General features: G+C 33.4%; 1 protein-coding gene across 2 annotated transcripts in view; it reads right to left on the reverse strand.

The window, feature by feature from the left end:
- Nucleotides 1–25818, reverse strand: part of TDRD3 (tudor domain containing 3) — a 119770-nt gene that overhangs the window by 20174 nt on the left and 73778 nt on the right. The window contains exons 11-13 of one of the 2 annotated variants that reach the window (XM_056109910.1): nucleotides 22609–23459; nucleotides 17496–17621; nucleotides 6520–6605 (exon numbers count right to left, since the gene is read on the reverse strand). In XM_056109910.1, coding sequence (XP_055965885.1) covers nucleotides 6520–6605; nucleotides 17496–17621; nucleotides 22609–23459 — 1063 coding nt within the window. The remainder of the gene's footprint in view (nucleotides 1–6519; nucleotides 6606–17495; nucleotides 17622–22608; nucleotides 23460–25818) is intronic. The other variant, XM_056109911.1, reaches the window with a different exon arrangement.

A 25818-nucleotide genomic window follows, 5' to 3' on the forward strand; every position in this document is an offset into this window, starting at 1 on the left:
TACAAAAAGAAGTGAAAGAAAATGTTATTTCATAAAGAAAATGAGAAAAATGCTAAAATTTTCAGGAATGCCATTAACTTAAAACAACATGGTCCTTTTGTATTTTGAGAAAAACTAGTTTAAACGGATTTATGGATTTTAACATAAGGCTACATTTTAAGAATCCTTATATAGAAGTTCATTACAATACTAACATTCAGACAGAAAAGTTTAACAGGAAATATAAAAGGAAAGAAAACTAAGTTGAAGAACGAGATGGTGCAAAGGAGTGTGTTTCTTTCCAAGAGGAATAAACTGGGGATGAATACTCAACTCCTGATTTAGAAGATTCACTCAGTTGCTGCTGCCACAATCCAGGCTCAATAACTATCATTGAAAAAGTTATCAATAAGGAAAACTGATTTTTCCAAAGCCTTAAAGGAAAACTAAAAAAATGAAACCATAGTTCAGAATGAAACTATGTATGAGGCAGTTCAGTCATTTAATAACTGAATGGCTTACTGAGCAGCAGAAATGTTTCTTACCATTCTGTGAGACTGCATATCTATGACTAAGATCGGAAAATAAAGAATATATATCCTGCTAAGATTATTTGGATGTGTGTTTATGTTCTTCCATATATCGCAGTGTATGCAGAGGTTAAAAGAGAGAATAAGATTGATCATGTTAAATTAAATACTTATATAAACAGATCAAAATCAAGTCCTTTTCATCTAATCTATCCTTTAAATATACCATGTAATAAATAAAACAAATTAATTTTATTACAAAGGAGCAGTATCTACTCTTTTTTTCAAATGTAGGAGTACTGCTATGTGTTCAGTCACTGATTAAGCTGACTGAATTGGGCATGAACTCCACATCAGTTTTTTAAAAGTTTTTTTAATTGAGTAAGATAAACATTACAAAGCTGTTTATAATTGGGTTTCAGTCATACAATGATCCAGCACCCATCCCTCCACCACTGGACATTTCCCACCACCAATGTCCCCTGTTTCCCTCCCACCATTCCCCAACACCCCACCCCCAACCCCCAGAGGGAGGCACTTTCCTTCTTGCTCTCTCTCTCCTTCTCCTTTTGTGCATTATGGTTTGCAATATGGGTGCTAAGAGGCTATGGTGTTTGTTCAGGGCATTTGGTATTTCTACCGGGATAGTAAGCCTGGAATAACTAGAGTGTGGATGTGACTGCCAAGTCTTCCAGAAGTACAGGGAGGTGGAAGAATGTAGTCCACCCCGCCCCCGAAAAAGCCTGGAGATTTCAGTCATAAAACCCACATACCAGAATTTTTCAGAAGATTATGTCTCAGTGAGATCTGCCCTGAGATGGTAGGCAGGCAGGGGTATGGCAGTGATTTGGGATTGTAGGCGCAAGTGGCTGCTAGGGGTTCTGACTGGGCGGGCACCAGGCCAACCGGACCCACCTCCGATTCACCCCAGAGGACCAACTACTCTTAATGACTCAACTGAGAAAAAGAACTTCCCTGAAAAGGCTAAACTACCTCTAAGCAGTACTATTCTTTGAATGTGTCAAGAACAGAAAATGGTGTCTGGCATGGTGAATCAAAAACCAAACAAACAAACAAAAAAAAAACAAAGCTAAGAGTTTGGTAAAATGGGATCTTTTATTATCACTACGTCATAGTAGTAAACTCTTGTCCTTCAAAATGCCACATATAACCTAATCAGGCTCTATTTTATTGGTAGGAGTCAATTTGTTTATACTATCTTATCCCAGGGAGTTTCAGTGTGCGAACTAAACAAACAATGCTAAACAAGACTTTATGTGGTACTTTACAACATGATTTTATCATCAGTGGTATGAATAACAAATGTAATACATGAGAGGCTAAGCGTCTAGTTAATAAGCAAAATATCCATTTTCCCCCCACTGAAGGAGGAGATATTTCATACTGAAACACATCCTAACAGTTTACCAAACATGGTTAGTGGCTTTATAAAGCTAACTTATGGTAATATTTCCTGCTCCTTGATATCTACAAGGAGCATTAACTCCTGAGAATATGACTAGAAAAGAAAAATAAAATAAAGCAGCAAAATACACCAATACAAACACTTTCACACCAGAGTTCTCCTATTAACTATATTAAAAATTCCATGGTATCTATCATGAGAGGCTTGGATGAATAAAAATAATTTTATATATGTAATTTGAAAGGTGCCATATTAACCTAAGAATTTATAACTATAATAAATTTTACATAAAAGGATGTTTCTCAGTTTCACAATTTGATAAGCCACATAATATTATGAATTTCTAATAAATGAGTGCTATCAAAGTCAGTGACATAACCTTTGAGACTTTTTCTAAGCTCTCTGCTTTATTTTAGAATTTTTATCAATGACTTTGGTTTTATAGCAATCACAGAGGTTATCAAATATCCATGAATAAACATCTGTGATGAGCCACTCTCTTCAATGACAGAACAAGAATAATCTGTCATATATCAACTCTATGATTAGGAATATCCTTATATAAACATTTATATATAAGGATATAAGAATATTCGTGAGTTTAACAAGATTTTCTGGTTTGTAAGTGTAATTTTGTCTTATAATTCCATAGCTAGTACAGGATAACTCTTTACTACTGTCATGCAAACATTAAGCCGATCATTTAATTTTTGTCATTTAAAACTGTTAGGAAATTCTTCTTCATAAATGAGTAACATCTGACTACACTGATCGACAGATTAAACAGTAGTTATTAAATCGTATTTTACCTTACCTTTTTTTGTTACTCTCTCCTTGGTGAGATAAGCCTGTCTAAATGATTCAGTGACTATGAAAACTTTTTAAACACTCCCCTGTCACACATACTCATGTTCCCGACCCTCCCCCCAACTTCCACCCTGGGTTAAGTACCTATGTAATAATTTCAAATCTACTTAACAAAGATTTCTGAAAATACGATGGGCTCAAGACAGCCTGAAATTTTGCTAAAAGCCCTGAGGTTATATTACTGTTACTAGTAAGAAGTAACACTTCTTTCCAATATTTCCCATTCACTGCCTTGCACTCACTGAAATAGAACTCAAAAAATTACCTGACAAATCTTAACATTTTACAAATATTATTTTCCTTGACATTTCTACTATTTTATATTGCATATTCACAATCTCTCATATGCACACCCATCTCCTACCGATCCTGTGTTCTCCCTCAGCACATTTCCTGATGCCCTTTGATACCTGTTACGATAATCTCCAACTCTTTACTTTTGCCAAGACTCTGATGTCTCCAAAGTTTTCATCTCTGGCCTGCTACTGCAATAACTAGACTTCATGCTCTCTACAGTCTTTTCTTTATTCTAGAATCAAAAGCAAAAATCACATCCTGACACACGCCTCCTTAAACATTCTTATAGTTCTGGTGTTGGGGGTGAGGACTTTGAAAGGAAGGAGTATTGGGGTCCTTGTGGGAGGGAGATGGATATACTGGTGATTCGGATGTTAGAATTAGGTGTGTGGGAAACTACCAAAAATAGCAATATTAGTCACAGGAACCTCAATAAAGAAGTGAAAATGAATCCTTTTTATTGTCCTTAAACTGATGGAGAAATTCAAATTTACTATAATCTGTCTAGCTCTTGATCCTATCACCCCCACCTACCTTTGAAGTTTCATCTACATTTACACTCTTATCTACATCTGCAATATCCTACTTCACTGTTGTGAAATATCTCACGCAACAAAACCCTCTGAGATTTAGCCTGAACTCTCAATTCTCCCTTTTGAACAAGCTAAATCTTCTAGCCTCTTGTTAAAATTCATTCTTTAGATTCAACAATTATTTATTGGCTCTCCATGTTTTCCATACTGCTGTGAATCTTGAAACAAGATCATGTTTGGGGAAAGTCTCCCCTCTTCTTTGAATCAATTTCTGACACATTTTACTCCAGACTGAGTTGGACATTTTCTGTGCTCCTCTTAGCTAGTCTTTGACTACTTGTGGATCTCCAGACAGCTCTCCCATGCAAAACAGCTTTAAGAAAACGCATTGCATCAGGCACAGTTCTGGGTGGTAGAAATAAAACCGCACAGTGTTCAAAAAAGTTTTCATAGATAATTATATATTTGAAACCACAGTAGAAAATTTCAAATATAAAAATTTCACTTTATAGTCTGTATTTTAAGAATTCTGATGAATGATCCTCCAGGGACAGTTTTACCAGGAATTGGGAAGTTGATCACATGAGAAAATATGAAAACAAGCAGTAAAACTTTGTATAGGTCAGCCTATTGGTCTAGTCATAGTAAAATTTCATTTGCTATATAGAGACAGTAATAAATTTAAGGATCATGGTATTTTAATATAAAAATTCCACAATCATTTCTATTAACCTCAATAAAGGCAAAGGGAAAAATAAAAAATGAAGTGATGTTTGCATGTAAAAAATTTCCATACTTAAAATCCACTTTCACAAATTTTGGGAGGGACTAAAATTCTTTAAGGAATAATGTTACCTGATTAGGTTTAACTACTAGCTAATTTTGAATTACTTGCTATTCTTTTTAAATAAAAATATAATATAAAATGATAAAAAGTTTACAAAGTTGGAAATATACATAAACATACATATAGAAAGGTCAGGAAATAGTACAGCAGTTTGGGAGCATGTCTAGGATGTGCCTTGATTAAAGTTTGATTCTTGTTACAACATGGTCCCCCAAGCATCACTGGGTGTGGCCCTGGAGGCAATTAGCCCTGGAACCTTAGAGCCCAAGCAGCATGGCATCCTCGGGGTCTTGCATTAAGCCACTGGCTCAGTTGGCCAAGAATCACCAACAGGATCCACTAGGTCTCCTAAGCATGGCTTAGAACGTCCTCCAAAGAATTAAATAAATAACTCATACATACAGTGACTGACATAATCCCACTATAATGAAACAAGTACTACTTTAAATATATTCTCATTCAAGTCTTAAAATAGCTTTTACTGCTATATTTCAAAAGATATTATAGCCTTTAATATTTTATCAGAGTTGTATAATATTTCATCCATCAGATGCAGAATTTATTTTCTCATTCTCTTACTGTTGAGTATTGAGTTTTTAATTTTATGATTATTATAATGCAGCACTGACCAATTTTCAGACATTACTTATACTCTTTGATCTTTCCCAGAAGAGATAAACAACAGTAGGATTGCTGGTATAAACAGTAAAAATTGTTAAGACTTAGAAAAAATTAGATCACATCAATTTCCACTGCTATCAGCAATGTGTAAGCACAGTCATGTGACTGTAGCCTTCCTAACATTAGTGTTTTCATTTTCTTTTTCTCAATTCATAAATTTTACACTAATTTTTAATTTGCAATTGATTACAAGAGTTCATTATTGATAACTTTTGGTGATGAAAGATGACACTGCTACTTCAGCAAGAAACCATATTGAGCATCAGTCAATGGTTTAAGGCTCTAGAAATTAAAAAAATAAAATCTGTAAGAAAGTTAATCTAATCATGACATGAGCAACAGTTATCGTGCAACATGGTAATTAGGTATTAATGGCAAGCAGCTCACATAAATGGCTATTATTACTATTATTTACACATCGCCAGATCAAGCATTCTTAAATTATGGGGATCAAATATGTTCTTCTTAAGTTCTCATAAAGATTCTTTGATTTCAACCCAGATGTAATCCAAAAGGCAAATTCCCTTTCTTCCTTACTTCTAGGCAGCCTCTTTAAATGAGCATATAGTAAAAAAAATATATAGGCTAGGAGTGAGCAAGAGCTATTTTACTGAGAAGCAAAGATGAGGCCAAGTCAGATATAAAGAGCTGAAAAAATAATTGCCCATCAAGTCCCTTTTCTATCTTTCTGATTTTGAGTTAAGAATCGAGGTTTTTAGGTTTTCAGTAAGACTTTTGAAGAACGTTAAAACCATTTACACCTCCTCTCCCAGAAAAAAAGAGAAAGAACTAGAAGCAAAATAATACCCCCATTTTTCCCAGTTGATTTTACTAACAATGAGGGTGGGGAAAGAGGAGTGGGGGGAACTGGAAGAGATGGTGAACAGGTTAACAAGATTTAAGGCCCAAACATCTTTCTTCCCAATGCTTGTCTGAATTTCCATGCATTATTGATTTTTTGATAGTTCTCAACACATAATTCTGAGAAGATTAAAGAAGGTGAGAGTCCAAAGGGTTACAAAGGGGAGCAGTCAACCACTTTCTACTGGGAAGATTACTCTAACCAGGCTGGTTTTATGATCTTTGAATCCTTAAATTGAAGCACGGAGAGACTAAGAATGAGAGTACCAATACGGAGAGGGCTGTGAGAGGAGTTAAAGAAGTTAAGTTATTGTAAATCACTTTAAAATGATAGTTGAGGACACTAGAATACAGAAGAATAGGGAGGAAGGAGGCGGAGCAATAAAAATTTATATTACTACAGACCTTGGTCATTTGCCAAGCACATTTCCAATATCTTACTACTCCGCAGAACAACCCTGTACTGAAACTGAGACCCAGAGATATTAAGTAACTTACCCAAAGTCACATAGGTAGTAAGTGGCAGAGCCGGGACTCGACTCAGGTCTTCTGATTCCTCCTGTGTATTTCCAGCTCCCCTGGAGCTGAAGCAGGGGCAAAAACGGAGGTGGAAGTAATTTGCCCAAGACCGCCCTTGCCCTCTCCCCTTCTTTCAAAGGTCAAGCAGAGCAGACATTTTTCTCTCTAAGTGACCACTTTTTACCAAAAAAATTTCAGGATAAAGCATACAGAATCTGAAAATGTGCCTCAGTTTTGAGTTGAAGAATGTCAATGGCAATGTCAAAAGTATACTTGGTTGAACTTTGAGATTTATGTGAAATTTATTGGAACCTTTTAGCCCAGAAAGTAAAACTTGATTTTAAAACTTGAATTAAAGTAATTCACTTGAAATATTTCATTTAGCAATTCCAAACTTTAAAAACCATAACATTATAAAATCATTTTGGAAAACATTACTAAGAACCAAAAATACTAAACCTACCTTTAACCTACCCTACACCATGGACATTATCTTTTATGGTACAGTCATCCATTAGACATTATTTTCATCAAAGTAATTATAGTTATAAGGATGGGTAGAATATTCAGTTTTTTCATTGCTTTATCTTATTTTCAACAACAGGAAATGTATACAACATCTTCTTGAGATGTACAGCACATTCATTTGTAACTTATATCTAATCTTGTGTGATTATTTTCTGTAAAAACCAGAGTTCCTAATATCCAGTAATTTCCCTTTGGAATTAAGCTTTAATTTCTCTTTATTGCTTATAATTTTAATAAGTTTCAAATAAAATATTCTTTATGATTTTTTTGTATGAAGATGCAATTTAAATGGACTGGCAGATGATCAACATTTAATCAACTTCTAAATATCTGTAATCAACTCCATTGTATCTTAGTCAAAAGTCTTTTCAATTATGATACCTATCAATAGGCCTAAGACTAAGTATTAGTACTATTGAAGGTACACAAAAAAAATCAAATAAGGATATCAAAGTATTTGTGCCTAAGGCATTAGAGATTTTCTCAAGTTAAAAACATGCTCTATGTAACCAAGTTCCATTTGCGTACCAGTTGACTGGGATGAAATATATACAACCTATTGGGTAAAAGTCAACTGAAAGGTTCCAGATGAATAAAAAGCCAAACACTCAAAACCAAACTAAAGCAGAAGAGTTCAAGGAATATGGGAAAAGGATGATTAAAGAATAAAAAGGGAGTAAAGACAAGAAAATGAAAGTTTACCTAAGAGGAATAAAAAGCAATTGAGTAATTACTTGCATGATTTTTATGTTTTCTTCTTTCCCTTCAGCTTTAACACTTCAATTCTATGTTTTTAAAATCAAATTAAGTTTAACAATCTTTTTGGTAGTGATGAAAAAATTCAGGAGTTCCCAATAATAATAATATTTTTATGAGCAATTATCTATTTTTATGAGAAAAAATGCATTAGTATTGTTCTCTCATGTTATCTTTTCAAGATAAAATACAGGTTATATTCCAAATCATTCAAGCACTGCAGCACTGTCCTCCCATTGTTCTTCGATTTGCTCAAGCGGGCTCAGTAACATTGTGAGACTTGTTGTTACTGTTTTTAGCATATCGACTACGTCACGGGTAGGTTGCCAGGCTTCGCCCGGCGAGATACACTCAGTAGCTTGTCAGGCTCTCTGAGAGGGGCAGAGGAATCGAACTCTCAGGTCAGCCTGGTTGGCCGTGTGCAAGGCAAACGCCCTATCTGCTGTGCTATCACTCCAGCCCGGTTACCAACATAAAAGTGAAGTCCAAGTTCTATAATTTGAATGATAAAGAAACACAAATCAAAATTACTAATATCTTGCTTTGTCTGTAACAATTTCTTTGTTAGGCAAGACATAGAGGGTAGATTTCACTGTCTCAGAAGACTGAGAGAAAATTAGCATATACCTCAGGTGAGATATAAACGCCTGTGAAAGGTGGTTAACGAAGTTGATAGTTTTGGGAAGTCAATAATGGTCTTTCCCACTTAATTTCCTTTGCTCTATCCCTTTCATTTAACATAAATAGCAAAATTATGATAAAACAGCACATCAATAATGGTTCTCAGACTAGAACTTCTTCAGTCTGATGGAAGCCTAATAATAGTTATTACGCTGCTTACAGAGCAATAAAATATATCTTCTGTTTCTCATATTCTTTTAATTCCTTGAACATATAAAGTCGATCTATTTCCCAAAATTGCTTTGTTACCAAAAAAATATTAAAAGAATATATAGGTTGAAAAAACTATCATGTTCAACTGTCATACTAAGGCTTGGTGGCTGAAGGATTGACTTATCATTCCTTCAGTTACAAAGATGATCCCTTAGACTGTACCAATCATTCAACATGTAACTACTGACTTCCTTCTACTGACAGCCACCAAGTATTAACTTAAAGTTTCAAGTACTCACTTAAAATTCTAATTCCCCAAAACTTAGAGATGATACTTATAGATTACATTTAACTATTTATTGAGGCAATTTGCCCTTTCATTAGCATAATCCAATCATTTTATGCCTTGTTTCTAATTATAAGTGACTAAAAAGACATGCTTGTTAAAAATAGTACTTTTTCTCATTTGAATCCTTCAAGAAAATGATGAAATTATATTTAATATTAACAATTAATATGATTTAATGGCTACTAATGTATAGTAATAAGAGTAAAGATCAAGAATGGTTAAGTATATGTTTGCTGTTTTCTAGGAGGCTTTTAACTAATTAAAGCAATATTATTCAAGTATGAGCAATACGAATGTTAAGACAAATTTTTTTTGTTCTTCTTAAAGTCCACTTCTTCATTTAAGATTGTTTACAGATCCAGTGGAATTAACTTGCTTTGATACTTTTTTTTCATTTAGTTACCAATGACGGCCTACCAAGAAAAGGGTATTTTAAATTTTCCCTTTGTACTCTAAGAAACTAAAGAATGTAAAATCCCAGAAAAATGATAAAAATGTCTTACTGTTGAAACATAAAAAACTACGTGAGCAATTAGGTGAGAATTTCAGAAAAGAACAGCATTATAAAACACTAACACAGAAGTCTTTATGAATGTGTTTATAAATTTTAAAATACATACAAGTTTTCAGAATTAAAAATAAAATACCAATGACTATGGATAATTACTTGTAAAATATTGATTTTATTTTATATAATAAAACAATTACTAATGGCATATATGTACTTAGAAGGGACATACATTTTTAGAATGTATTTTTTATATGTATAGAATAATAGAGAATCAACTATTTGGGGGAAGAAATTTACTACTTCACCTTTTTGATAATAAAATCTAAAGCAACACTTTCTAAAACGAAATCACCTTATTTTTAAAAAATTAAAAATGAGATTCAAGAACAAGTTCTTTGATATGATGGGGTGTGACAAGAAATAACTTGAATCTTATGATAGTCTTAACTGCCTAATCAAAGTCTCCTCATTATGTTTATTTTTAATAAATTGTATGTTTTTTTCTTTTTAAGGGAAATAAAATATACACATCATTGTAGTATTTTCTTTTCCCCCTTTCCCTTTTGACAGGAGAAGTTATTTCAAGTCAAGAACTAAACAACTAAAAGAAGTTATGTCAAGCCAACTTACAAAACTCTTGTGAGTAGTTCCCAAGTTAAATGGAACTGGAAGTTCCAGAACACAAAGGACTTCTCATAAAGGGACAAATCAACTTCAATCTTTGCCTAGTCTGTGATAGGTAAGCCTACTGCTCTGGTTCTAAAATAAATAGCACGGATGCAGTAAGGTTTACGAAATAAAATTCATAGGAAAAAATAGCCCTTATGCATTAAGTATACTAATCACTAGATGTAATAAAGAAAATGAAGTCTGAAAAATAAAGTCACAAGGATACAATGATGTTTAGAAAATAGAATGAGTACAAAAAGATGACTAGTAAACAACATGACAAATGCAACCACATGAAATATAGTATTAAGTGGAGACACAGGTGAGCATGTAAGTTTTTTTTTCAGTTGTCTAACAACTATGCTATGCAATAAAATATATATGGAAGGCAGCTATGCTCACCACTATACCACCAGCTCTGCCAGCAATAAAATGTATATGAAACAAGTTTCCTTTTAACTAGAAACATCTAGGTTTACATACACTGAGTTCAGAAAAAAAGTACACAGCAGAAGTAATATCTGAAAAGGGGGAAATAGGCAATATTATGTTTCTGCTTTTCAAAAGTGAAGATGTAGAGGCTCTAAGATTCACCAAAATCTACAAAAAAAATTCAGGTTTTTTCTTTTTTAAAACTCAAGAAGGATACCCATTCAGATTTTTCGTATAAAAGCCTTTATAATATACAGTCACGCATGTCTAGTCAAGACACAGGCCCAATACAAGATCAATTCCTCTTTGAACAACAAAACAAGACAAACAAAATTCCTGAGATACATTTACTTTACTACTTTGCTTCCAGGACAATGTGTCTATTAGCAAGCCTTCTAGTAAAGTCAGTATAGTTTAAAATGCTAGCGATAAGGCCCTGCTAAGCAGAACAATTGAAAAAACAAAATTTATACTTGAAAAGAAACCTTGGTTTTAGAGAATAACAAATAAATGTCAGAAGAAAAAAAAAAGTTCACCTGACAACCCCATACACTTTGGTTATATATTTTACTTAAGGTGCTTCCTTAAGATTACTTTGTAGGGAAGAAAATCAAGTCTATAATATTCAGTGTAAATCTAAAGAACTATTGGTTTACTTTTAAATTAACCACATCATGCACAGGTTCATATTTTAGGTTACCATTAATAAGGAGAGACATAGAAGATAATTAGGGGCCGAAAAACAGTACAGCAGGTAAAACACCTGCTTTGCACGTGTCAAACCTGGGTTTAATCTTTAGCACCACATTTGGTGCCCAGATACCTCTGTGAGTAATTCCTGAACACAGAGCCAAGAGTAAGCTCTGAGACAGCTGAGTGTGGCCCCAAACCCAAGAAAATATAATATTAACATAATTGAGGCCTAAAATAGTCTTTTGCACTGTAAACAGAAGCAAACAGAGTCATATCACTAATAAGGTTTTACAAGGAAAGATGCTGTATTTTAGGTAATATTCTACCATGTTATTTCAATTTTGGGAGCTATTTAATCTCACAAAAAAAATGAAACATAAAACAATAACATAATCTGCACTTTCATTGGTCAATAAATAAAAAATCAGATTAAACAGAAAACTTTTCAAGACAGTTTTGTATACAGTTCTTTCAACAGATTACAATATATCAAAATTGTATTTTATATAAGGGAATGCCCTGCCACAGAGGCAGGGTGGGATGGGGAGGAATGGAGGGTGGGAGGGATACTGGGATCCGTGGTGGCGGGAAATGGGCACTGGTGAAGGAATGGGTATTTGATCATTGTATAATTGAAACCCAAGCACAAAAATTTGTAAGTCTACAACTGTACCTCATGGTGTCTCACTAATAAAAATTAAAATTAAAAAATATATATATTTTTATACAGTTTCTTTAAAAAGCATATTTCTCTTGGTATTCATTTACGCGGTGGAGGGGGGAATGTATAAAAATGTAGCCAATTTGAAAACCAAGAGTAAGATTTATTTATCCTAAGATTTTTATAATCATCTATAAGTTGGTTCAAACTGAACTCCTTGGGCTCTAGTGGTTTCACATGAACAGTAAATTAAGATGATTATATCTATGTATATGGCAAGAATTTATAAGTGAGTCATCAACTCAGATGATTTTATTAAAAAAATGTCTTCTGGTACAGTCAACAACCTCCACTGGGAATGATGAAAGGCTGGGTAACAGAAGAATAAAATGTTTCAAATATCACCAAATTTTATTTTTAAAAGATGAAAGTTATTGCATAGAGTTCCCCAAATTCCATTACCCATGATTTGGAAATTATGTTCTTAAGTGTAGTTAAACTAGCTCCACAGTTTCATTTTGATTAGCTTACCTTAATGATTTATTCTATATCTCTTCTGTATCATGTTTTTGTACCATTCATATAACAATCTTTGAAAACAAATATTTTCTAAATATAATGGTAAAAGAAAATGTATTTTAGTAACCTTAACAAAGTTACACTTCTATGGAAGAACTTATTATGGAAAATTTATTAATACAATTTAAGGCTTTATTAGCTAGAATGAAAAATTGCTGGACTATGATCAAATAAGTGTTTTTACTCTTTACTGAATACTAATTGGGAGAATTGCTCTGCACATAATTTTAATTTTTCCTTTGAAGTTAATGGTTTCTACAACAATTGTTCTCCTTTTAATATCTATCATGATCATTTGATGTCAAATATACATTTAGATATTACCTAACTTTAATACTATGTCATTGAAATTACTAAAATAACCTTGATCTAATATATTTAGAAACCATTTTATCTCGTTAATTTATATAATGCAACTCTCCATACTCTCACTCATTAAATAAGTTATAAATTTTTTGCCATGTTTCTATTTAATATTTTAGCTACAGAATAATTTATGGACCATTTGGGAATTTTATTTCAATCTGGAAAGAAAACTTTTAAATGAGCGTCCCAGGATGTCACTGCAAAATAAAGTTTGTGCCAAGTTACTTGAGAACTAAAACTTTAATAAAGTAGTTTTTAACTATGCCAAAACATAACAATATATGTCTATTATGACTCTATAAAAAGAGCTTGCCATGATTGGGAGATGGTGTGGGAGGAGACTTGAGGGAAGGACCCTAAGAGTAGTAAAGTGGACACTGGTAGGAAGTGTGGTGTTAGGAGATTGTATGCACGACCCTGTCATTAACAGAATTGTTTATTATGGTGATTGGGGGAAGGAACACAAACATTTCAAAAAACAGATCTTTCTTTTAAAATTAAAAAAAATTAAAATTAATTCTTTTAAAATTCTTTTAAAATTAAAAAAAAAGGACTGAAAAGATAGCTCAAAGGGACAGAACATAAGCTTTGCATATGGGAGGCCTCAGTTGGATCCTGAATATGGTATGGTTCCTCAACCATTTCAGGGACTGGGTCCTGAGCACCATGCTGAGAAAACACCCTGAGCACTGCCAGGTGTGATCTTCTGACCAAAAAAAAAAAAAAAAAACGACAATAAAATTCTGTAAACGAGATTTTGTTCTGCCACATAAATTTTATCTCCAAACCAAGAAAAAGATGAAGATTACATGTCTTAGCATTTAAATTAAAACCTGAGTAAACAAGATTTTCTCCAAAAATCTTGTTTTAATATTTCAAGAGAAGGATCAGAACGATCTTATCACAAGACTGACACTGGTTCAAACCCCAGCACTACAATCTTTCCGATCTTTCTCTTATCATAAAAGAGATTAGTATTAGCTAAGTCCCAATATTTCATGCTTCTTAATTAAAGATGTATTTTTATACTTTAAAGAGACAAAACAGGCAACTGATTTCAATGAAGGTATATAGTTTGTATGAAGAATTCTTAAACTGCTTATCCAGCAAACTATTGAAAATACTCAATAAATAATCAATGCTACATTGATTATTTAGGAAACAAAAGTTTCCTAAATTTTGTGCCAATAATAAAGATTAACTATAATAAAGTATACAAATAACTTCATAATTAAAAAAGAAATATATATGTGTAATGAAAGACTTAAATTCTCCACTCCACAGTTTGAGTGAGCAATTATGTTGACATCTAGTAAGTTTGCTGTACCTTTGCACCATTTAGTTTTCTACTATAATTGTCAGTTAGAATTATTTTATTGTAGAATCAATGCTTTCCTTTTGATAATTCTGTAAATTTTATTGACTTAGAACTGGTTACAATTCTCTAGACAAAAAAGAAAAGAATACTAATAGACAAAAGCATTATACTCTCAGAGGCTAAGTAAACTATGTTACTGGCGAACACATAAACTTTTCCCTATGAGCTTTTCAAGTATACATGAACACATGTATTTTAAAAGTTTGAGATGATTAAAGATATTCGTCGATTGCCTCGAGCAGGCCCCAGTAACGTCTCCTTCATCCTAGCCCTGAGATTTTTTAAAAAGTGCTATATTTAAGGCTCTTTAGGAGAATGAAACCCATCATTGTTACTGGTATTTGGCATATTGGGTACGCCACGGGGAGTTTGCCAGACTCTGCCGTGTGGGCAGGTTACATTCGGTAGCCTGCCAGTTTGTCCAAAGTAGGAATGAGATAATAAGATGTCATAATAAGATGTTGCGCGGCTGCAAATGCAGCCGCATGGTTCTGGGAACTAGGTTTTATAGTTTTAAGTTGAACAAGTACAAATATAATTTTTATTTGATTTTTTTATTTGATGTTTCTGGCTTTATCTTTCTTTTTATTTGATGTTTCTGGCTTTATCTTTCTTGATTAAAGATATATTAAGTTGAAAGCTCTTCTATACCAAGGAGTTGCTTCTAAAAGAGTCATTAATTAATGCATATAAAGGATAAATCCTTTTTCAATTTATCAGTCAGTAATGATGTTAATGATCTAAACGCTATCATATTGCTACACAAAATCATAAAATATCAATAACTATATGTAAGTAAAAATAATTTGTTTCCTAAATTTCTAGTAACTTTAATGATTCTATTCTGTTCCTTCCTACAAAATATTTCAGATTTCAATCTGCCTTCAAAATAATATAACAACAAACTATATTTAAATTGATTTCAGAAAGCATAAACAGAACAAAAATACCACAATAGTAACAGAATATATGGGTAGAAAGAATATGCAAGTATTGGCATGGTTCAGATCAGAATATCACTACATGGGCTGTTGACATTTGATAAATTTATTTTTTAGTCAAGTTTATAAGGTCTTAAAATCAATGATAAAGTAATGAGGACTATTAAGATGGACAAAAGAAAAAAATCATTTACTATAAAAAAATTATCACTAAGTACCAAACATTTCTGAATGGAAAAGCTGTAGTAAGGAATGATACATGTCCTCATCAGTTATGGACTTTCTGGAATACAAAAAGGATATGGATAGGAAGTAAAGAAAATTGAATCTTTCTTTAGTAAGAATAACATTTATCTTTTTATTACTCATTAAATGCTATATTTTAAAAACTCAAATAATAGAGGTTAAAAATATCAAGTAATCTAAAATATATTCCCATTTTAACCTTTTACTGTAGCACTGTCCTCCAGTTGTTCATCGATTTGCTCGAGCGGACCCAGTAATGTCTTCACTGTGAGACTTCTTGTTACTGTTTTTGGCATATAGAATATGTCACGGGTAGCTTGCCAGGTTTTGCCGTGTGGGCAGAAATACTTTCGGTAGAGGGAGGGCAGAGGAATCGAACCCGGGTTGGCCAGGTTGGCCACGTTGGTCACGTGCAAGGCAAACACCGTACCCGCTGTGCTATCACCCCAGCCCAACCTTTAACTAACCTTTAACTAATGGCTAATATTATTAGGAAAGCTCGCCGAGCTGGGTTCGATTCCTCTGCCCCTCTCGGAGAGCCTGGCAAGCTACTGAGAGTATCTTGCCTGCACGGCAAAGCCTGGCAAGCTACCCGTGACATAGACGTATTCAATACACCAAACACAGTAACAATAAGTCTCAAAATAGAGACACTACTGGGCCCGCTCGAGCAAATTGATGAACAACGGGAGGACAGTGTTTGTTTTATCAGGAAAGAGACAATGAAAAGCAAACCAGAATTCAACTCACAGAAATATAGATTTGATGTTATTTTTACCACCCAGATCAATTTAAGATGAACAGAAAACAGAAAATAAAAATACCTATCACATTAGAATAAGATGAACAAAAGGACAGTTATATAAAGTTCCTTCGAGAAAAGACAAATTGGATGCTGACTGGTGGTATTTTAAGTCTTTAAGAAAAGCAGCTGAAGTTTAAAGACTCTTAATAAGAAAATATTAAAAAGGCAAACCATTAATATCCTACTCTACATTGTCAAATGATTAATTATTCAAGAAATGATGGTTTTTCTAAAACAAAAGATAAAGGATAAAGATCCATGGCCTACAACATAATGACTGCTATTAGAATATCTGTTCTCATCTATATTGGGGAGTGGAAGAATATACAACTCCAAGAAGATAACAGAGAAAAGTAAAGAGAACTACACTGAAACTAAACTAAAAGCCACTCATGAGAAAACAATGTATGCTTCCGACACTGACTGTACAAGACAATTTTGTAAATTATCTTGATATTTCAGGAAGTTAGCATTCTGATGAAATTTTTTCAAACAAACTCTTCACAAACTGAATAAAAAAAATTCCTAAAACTTTATGAAACTAATATTCATATGCTTATCCTTTTTTTTTTTACTAATTTGTAGCTGAGAACTTATATATAGTCACACAAAAATATAACATGAAATCCATGAGATGAATCCATTCTGAATTACATCACTGGAATTACCATGCAGCTTTGATATAATACTTGGCAACAAATTAAATAATCAAATACTAAAACAGAAGTACTATATAAATATATATTAAACATTGATGTATATAATAAAATGCAGTGTGTATTCATATATAATTTAAAATATTTTTTTAGCTCCACCTGTGACTAAAGCAATAAAAATATACATGTATTCAACAGAGATTTTACTTTGACACCTGCTGGATGTAAATCAAATTTAAGGAGCAAACTGCTTTTGGAAAAAACAAAATAAACATAAAAAGCACTTTATACATAGAAATTTGGACAACATGTAAATAAGGACACCTATTTAATGTAACACATGTAACATATAAAAATATTATGCACAAAATTAATTCTAACATCAATTTTAATTGTAATTCTAATTATTGCATTAAAATCTTACTTTAGGAACAGCCAATTTAAAGCAAATTCATTATTTTTTGCTTGCAAATGTTGTATGACTTTGACTAATCTTTGATAGCTATGCATTGTCTTCAAAATGGCTTAAGCTTTTGTATAGAATCACGTACCCACGGCTCCGTGTGAATGGGCCTGATGTTGCTCAGGAGAACCTCTTCATAGTTTCCATAATCAACGAATTTAACAACTGCTGTCATACCTGAAGAATGGAGAGCTTCAACTTCTGCTCGGTAAAACTAAAAGGGAAAAATAAAAACAGGAATTTAAAATAACAAGACTTTATACAAAAGACAGTATTTGATAACACTGTAGTTACTAAATAAGTGTGACAATACTGAATTTTTTGAAAAGCTCATTTCTTTTAAATATTATTTTACTGATACATAACATTAGTTTTAGATATACAATAATATATGTATGTAGGCAAATAATTATGATAGGAAGTGTAATGTCTATCATCAGTTATTCTCCCTCCGTTCCCTTGGGAGATTAGAACTTCTCAGTTCTCTTTTAGCAACTTTCAAATGACAGTATCTTTAAGAAAGTAAGTTTTATGGAATATTTAAGAAAAGAAAACTGACCTAGAATATCACTGACTGGCTAAAAAATGAAATAAATTCTTTCATGCACATGAGTCTGGCGAACAGCAAACATGAGGTGAGCAATAGCAAGTTTTAAGGACAGAACTAAGAGGGTGAGTACAAATATCCACATGCTGTAAAAACAAGAAGAGGGGCTGGGGAGGTGGCATACTGGCAGAGTACCTATCTTTGGGGGAGAAATGGGGAACAAAGGGCATCGTCTCCAAGCAGGGCATTGAAAGCTTTTTATAACACTACTGGTTTTACTACTTAGCATATTTCATACTATGAGGATTTTAAAATTAATAAACAGTGTTTCCGTTCATGTCTGTGTACTTAATATATCTTCATATTTTTTCCTCCAATATTCTTCAGCCTTATACATTCGTGTTCTGTAAAATCTTTGTTTCGGATTATACTTAGACTGTAAACTGAGATAATTATGACAATTCAGGTAAATAAGTTTAACAAAAGATAAGTTATATTACAAAAAAAACAGGCAAGTTAGTATTCTTTTAGGAACTTACAGTTTAATAAAGACAACCTGTGTTTATTTAAAAAAAAAATCCTTGAAGGGAAGGGAGAAAGAGCAGAGGGGTGTTTTGGAGAGGACGGCAGTGGAACTTCGAAGGCGAAGGCGGGTGCAGTGAATCCTATGCACACAGAGAATTATAAAGCTGTACCCCTGGATTCCTTCTGTAATGTAAATTAATAATTTCTTTTTAACTTCTATGAAATGGATGGACATGGAAAGTATCATACTGAGTTAGAGGAGAGGGACAGACAGAATGATTGGCACCCATTTGTGGGATATAAAAACATAGTCTCAGAATAATACCCAAAGACAACAGAAACAAGGTAACAGGGCCAAGGGGGGGGGAGGGAGAGAGAGAGAGAGAGAGAGAGAGAGAGAGAGAGAAGTGTCTGTCACAGAGGTGAGGGGGTCAGGAGGGAAACTGGTGACATTGGATGTTTTAGAACATTGTATGTCTGAAATTCAATCATGAACAACAACTTTCTGTGTATCATGAATAAGTGTGTATGTGTCCAAAAATAAATAAAAATTAGGTAGGTAGTATTGTATCAAGTTGCAGAGATATGGTACAATACACGGTAAGACTTCAGGATCACAAATCAGCCGAGCAAAAAACTAAGGAGGCATTCTAAGAAAAGTTGGAAACATAAAACATAAGCACATTAAACAAATAAATCATAAAACAGGTGTATGATTCTAACTAGGAAGACTAACATGGTTTAAGACAAGTTTTGATGACGGTTCTGATGACAAGAATAAGTTTAAGGAAAGGTGACCAATCTGAAGGCTTTTGCAATTTGAGGACTAAAAGAACTAAATTAGTCTAGAAGAAAAATAATTGTCTCAAATTCACAAATCCTAGAAAAGGCAAAGTAAAGATTTTTATAATCATGAATTATACTAATTAGTTCATTATCTTTAGAACATTACAGTGTAATTAAGATTATGGTTCCTTAATGATAGTTATAGTCACTACCCATTCTTAAATCCTGACCTGATCTGGCCACAAGATTGGAAAGTCGCTTATTCTTAACAAGGCATTTAAATGCTATCTCTTAAATTAGGTGGTTAGAAAACTTGTGCCATATCTTTTAAGGGTAAATATGATTTATTTTATAAATTTAGGGGTATAATCTACATAGAGCAAATAGCAACTCACTCTAAACTCAAAGTATATTCCCTATTCCAGCTGAATTACCTTTATTTAATCTTCTACACAATTACTCTAAAAGTAGTCTGGAAACTGAATCTGAAAACATTAGGGCAATGTTAAGTGCTGTCTTTCAGAAAATATATGACACTATTTTGAATTGATTCAGAAAAGGCAATGGCTGAATTACTGATTTCTGAGACTATTACATTTAAAAGTAAAGCTTTATTGACAATCTCATTTAGTATTTGAAGACACTTGGGTAATTTGGGAAGATCAGCCAGAAACACCTTAAATATTCCAAGCACCTGGAAGCAGCAACTCCATTATGACTCATCAAATACTCAAACTCACTAGAAAGGTAGTCTGCTATGTTTAATATCTGAATATCTAAAAGCATTTTATTATTATCTTTCATTTCTGATTGTTCCTATTAGAATGTACGTTCTAATACAAAAATGTTAACCATGTTGTAATTTTTACAGTACGAAGATGAAATGTTTAAAATGCTCTAGGGAATGTTTGACGCCATAAAAAGGTTCATTTTATATCCTTAGCTTGGTGGTATTAGTTTTGCACTTAACAATATAATCCTTGTTGGATGTCAATGGAAATTCTGAGTTGTTTGCGAAGTTTTCAGTTATTACCTGTCTTGAACTCCAATCACTTTCTTTCATTATATCAATAACGTAGCACTGTACAATACAGTATTTTTCCATTTCACTTATTCAACTTTTCACAGCAACACTTGCCACTAGTGGCCACTCCCTTTAAGGTATGACATGGTTAGCTTTATAAAGCAGCACTGATCAGTAATTCTCTATTTTATTGCCTCTACCATAATGGCAAAACAACTAAACCTAGTTAACATTCCTTACTACCCAAATCAAATAGTCCTGTATTTTGTTAAGTGAGCAGTCTGAGTTAGAAAAGTAATGGTGTCTGAATAGTGAAGAACACCTTGATTTGCTTTCCAAGCTTTCTACCAATCAGAATAGTAAGCAGCCACATGAAGCAGTCTGCATAAATGAGATCGTTGGTGTTTCTGAAAAGATTTTTTTGGAGGGAGGGAGGGAGGGAGGGAGGGAGGGAAGGAAGGAAGGAAGGAAGGAAGGAAGGAAGGAAGGAAGGAAGGAAGGAAGGAAGGAAGGAAGGAAGGAAGGAAGGAAGGGGCAGTACTGCCTGTCACCATTCTTCAAGCCCTGAATTAAAACCTAACAGTAAAGGCACTTCTTCAGAATAAATATTATCACATATCAAAACATTAAATCAAAACACTATCTAGTTATACCACCCTGCATCTCCTCTTTCATGCTATAAAAATAGCTTAATGGTTAACACCCAACATGTGCTTCATCATTCCCAAAACATAGTGGGATCCGATTACTGAACCCAAGATCTGCAGGCATCCCTTTCAGAAACTCTAGCCCAAGTTTCAGTTCCTTGAACTTACTGGTTAACTTTATCTCTGCTATTTCCTTTAGTCACATACATACTGTCATGGGAACATCCTTACCTTATGAACAGAAACTACTTAAAACCCCATTAAATATTTATCAAAATTGTTAGCTTTGACTTGATCCTCAGATTTACCCAGGTCCATCACACTATAACCTCCTTGCATTTATTTTTATCTCACTGATATCTCCAGCCCGCTATTATACTTTTTTGCATATATAACTGACTCCCCCAGAACTAATAAATAAAAAACAAATAGTTTTAAAATTATTACAATGTATGAGAAGCAGGGCTGCATAGGAAAACTAGACAGGGTCCTACCTCAAGGTAACTTAAAATTATAGCAGGGAAAAAAGACACCAATTCAGGAACCAAAAAAATACATTATTTCTAAATTGTGTTTTTTTTTCTTTTTTGGCTTTTTGGGTCACACCCAGCGATGCACAGGAGTTACTCCTGGCTCATGCACTCAGGAATTACTCCTGGCGGTGCTCGGGAGACCATATGGGATGCCGGGAATTGAACCCAGGTCGCCTGCATGCAAGGCAAAAGCCCTGCCCGCTGTGCTATTGTTCCAGCCCCTAAATTGTGTAAATTTTTATAAGTAAAGCACTGATTAGAGAGACACTAATAAAGAGGGGAAGTTAAAAAAAAATTCTCTAAGAAGTAATGTTCAAGTCATGTCCTCACGGATATGAGTACTTGGAAAATTATGTTGGGTGAGAAAGAAGCCCTTTTTTCTCTGACAACCCTCTGCCCACTATCCTTTTCTTTTGTCTGTGTTTGTCTTTTCCCTTTATTTGATCTACCTATTCCTTCTTGATTTCATTTCCTGTCTTTTCTTACCTTTTCTCCTTTCATTTTACTTAGCACACATAATGTCAAACTAAAGAACATGTACATTACGGCTAGACAGTATAGGTTTAAGGCCACCCAAGCAATTCTGAGGGTGACCCCAAGAGTCAGGAGTAGCTGAAGAGGACTGCCAAATGGGCCAATCCCCAAACCCACCTAGAAAAAAAAGGCTTAAATTATTAATTATTAAATATTTATTAATAATTATTAAATTATCTAGTATTAAAACGTTCTGCTCTTAATTTCTGATAAAATAGCAGGCTGAATGTGTATATTTCATCTAAAATATGAAGATCTTAATTTTTGTCACCCAACTGAATTTCTTCTTCATGAGTCAGTGTAATTTTACTACAAGAAAAAGCAAACATTAATAGTTTAGTTGATAACAGAAATTAATCAATTTTACTTTTAGAAATTAGAATCAAAACCAACCTAACTGAATCTTATGAAACTGATTCCCTAGGCATTCATTGAAAACTTTATTTTTGTACCCTCTTTTATAAAGCACTTGCCTTTAAATATGTTCAGGTTGCAAATATACAATATAAAGCAAAACTCAGATTTTCAAAGTAATGGCTTTCTATACCTTCATTAGAAAGTTATATTTTATAATATTACTGTGCAATCCTTTACAGCACGCATACCTTGTTGTCTTCCCAATAAAGAGCAAAACATTCATCTCCAGGTTTCCACAATTTTGCATACTCCATAGGAAGAGAGGATTCTAGCACTTTTTCTGGTTTAATTGGACCAGATCTTCTTTTGGGCCCACTATTGTAAAATATTTTATCATCATAGGGTGCAGCTGTCATGGGTCCTGCTGGTTTAATAGGTCCTACTTGTCTTCCCTTCGGTGCCATTTCTGTTTCTCCATTCAGAATGCCAATAAAACTATTAGTTCGGACAGGATTCTGGTAATCGGTATTTACATTAAAATGTTTTTCCATTTTTACACCACTGTAAGCTTCATTATTTATTGTTCGTGGTTTCCTGTCATAAAAATGATCAGGGTTTGCTGTATGGTTTTCTTTTCTCCCACGTTTTTGATGATTATAATCTATAGATTCTTGAGGAAATGGATTTTCTTTTGCCTCTACATAGGATGGAACTTTCCCTGATCTGCTTTGCATAGAGTTATCTCTTTTTTTAAAAGCAACATCGTTGTGCTGAGAACTTAAAGGATATGAAGTATCTTTAGTTTTATCATATCTAGAATATGGTCTATCACACTTGATTCTCTCCTCAGTCCACACTTCAGATCCTCCTGAAGAAGTACTTGGTCTTTCAGAACCTCTGTTTCTAGGTAATCCACCACTTTCTAAAACTGATTTTGAATTTTGGACATCTCTTTGAAAACGAGGAGGTTTCTCATTTCTTGGCTGCCTGGTATCATTTCTAGGAAGATATCTAGGTTGATTATCTTTCATTCCATTTTGCTCAAGATTTGATAGCCTGTATTGTCCCTGATGAAGCTGCTGCTGTTGTGATTTAGGTTCTGAAAAGTAAAAATATATCACAATATATTAAAATAGAGACTGCATTAACAATTAGCATTAAATGTCTAAATATTATGAGATTAACAAAAATTATTGAACTATTAATATCTTTCATATCTTTCCACCTACTTTTCTCTTTCCTTTTTTTTTTTCCTTGGCAGTGGGTGGGGGGAAGGCTTGACCACACCCGGCAATGCTCCAGGCTTACTCCTAGCTCTATGCTCAGGAATCACTTCTGATGGTGCTCGGGGGATCATAAAAAGTGCCAGGAACTTAAGTGGAGTAGGCCACGTGCAAGCACCTTTCTCTCCAGTTCCACCTTATTTTCTTAATCCCTCTGTTTCCTTATAGTCCTGTATTTCAAATGTAGTCACCTTAGTCCCATTAATGAAATAATGCAAATATGTAAATGAACCATGAAAAAAATAAAAGGATGATTTAAAAAGTAATTTTTCATGAAACATTTTAATTCTTATAGCTATGTATACATATACATAATATACAGCATATAGATGTACTATCCTATACATCCATTTCCCAAGACTTTACTGAAATAAACGCAACTGTTAACTCAGAAGCTGCTATGAAACCAAAAGTGTCAAATTTAGAAATATACAGTTATCATGGTCACATGGGTCTTGTCTTTGTAAATGAGATTTTTTTCCCAAATCTTTCTGGATCTGAAACTGTTAAGTGTTTGGATTAAATATCTTCTATAGAAAAGAGCTAACAGTTTTCTTGAAACTATAATTATAATCAAAGTAATTAAGGCAGATGTTAGATGGGAACTCAGGAAAAAGTATAAAAAAATATGACTAAGGTCAATAGTGTATATAATGTCTCATTTTAAATCAAAAGCAGTAACATGAAAATACATTCAGAGATTCTCTAGTGACAGTGTTTCATATAACAATATATATTCTATTCTAATTTGTGCCATGTCATTTTTATTTTCTTCCTCTTCTGTTTCACACAGGCTTACATTACATTACTAAATATATTAAAGAGCCTCGGTGTATAGGTCTTTTTTCTCTTTTTTCTCTCACAAGATTTCCCAACAATGTTGACATTAGTGGGTGAGACTGTTTCTAGCACTGCAGGAAAATGTCTTTAATCCTCTAGCACTAAACGTCAAAGTATCTTCTCCTCAAGCAGTCCTCTGCACTGTGACTACCAAATCTGTCTCCCTATGTTTCCAAATTCCTTTAAGGCAAAAAAAAAAAAAGTATCAGGTGAAATGTTTAGAACAGGAATGAAGAGAAATCTAAAGTTCCTGAATAACAAGATACAGACTAAAGACTCAAAATGACCACACCCTTCAAAAGTTTTTTTTAAAAAACCCTCAATAGAACCAGGAAAAGCTAGCCACCACTCAAATAGTGCTTAAATATCTTTGAAATGCTGAAAAGTGGTAAAGAGATAAACATGAGAACTTTCAGTGTCTAAGCTGCGAACCATAATAGCTAAAAAGAGAGAGCGGGGTGGGGGAGCATCATAGGAAATAGCCCCTTCTCCAGCTCAGCATGCTGGGGTTGACCCCCATAAGACAAATAAAAAATGACCTGATGGGAAAAATACAATAACAGCAAAAAAAAAAAATGGTAAGTTTAATTTTGTTTTATTTTTTAATTAAAAATTCAATACTGAAGAGGAGAAAACAGAAAGACTAGCAAATGATCAAAAATTTACCAAATTAAAAAAAAAGTGAAAATTTCTAAAAGATTAAAGGGATGAAAGCACACATTAAAAATTAAGCAAAATGTACATTTTCTAGATAATTGACTATGGTGTTTTATATTCCTATGATTTTAAATGTAGAATAATTATTAATATTAGCACAAACATTGAATTTTTACACAATTATGTGAATTAATCAGATACCTTTACTAATATTACTTGTAGAATATTCATTCTTTAATTGTTATTATACCTATGATTTTGGGCTCCCTGAAAGGATTCTAGGGTCCAAACCCAACATCTCATATATGTGAAGTGTAAGTTGTACTACTGAGCCACAAGTCCAGTCTGTATCTGCATTTTATTATAGATAAGCAGATACATCGTCTTTCCAAAGATGACTCTTCCTTCTGAGACATCTACCTGAAGAAGTTACTTAGTCAGGAAGACTACCATGTGCCTTACTCGACTTCAAGTTTTCTTTACAGCTTGCTTCTCAGGCCCATGTTCTTCTTTGAACATACTCTCTTTCTCTCCCCTCACATCTTTTAAAGTAAATTTCAATAGAAATTGTCTTGTTTCACCAAAATAAAGAAATAAATGTTCTCTACCTGTATTATTTCCTGCCATCCTCGTAACTTTTAAACAAGCAATATTATTGTCCCTATTTTAAAAGTGAAG

The sequence above is a fragment of the Sorex fumeus genome, unplaced genomic scaffold (genome assembly GCF_029834395.1).
Source record: "Sorex fumeus unplaced genomic scaffold, SorFum_2.1 ptg000008l, whole genome shotgun sequence".
NCBI lineage: Eukaryota > Metazoa > Chordata > Mammalia > Eulipotyphla > Soricidae > Sorex > Sorex fumeus.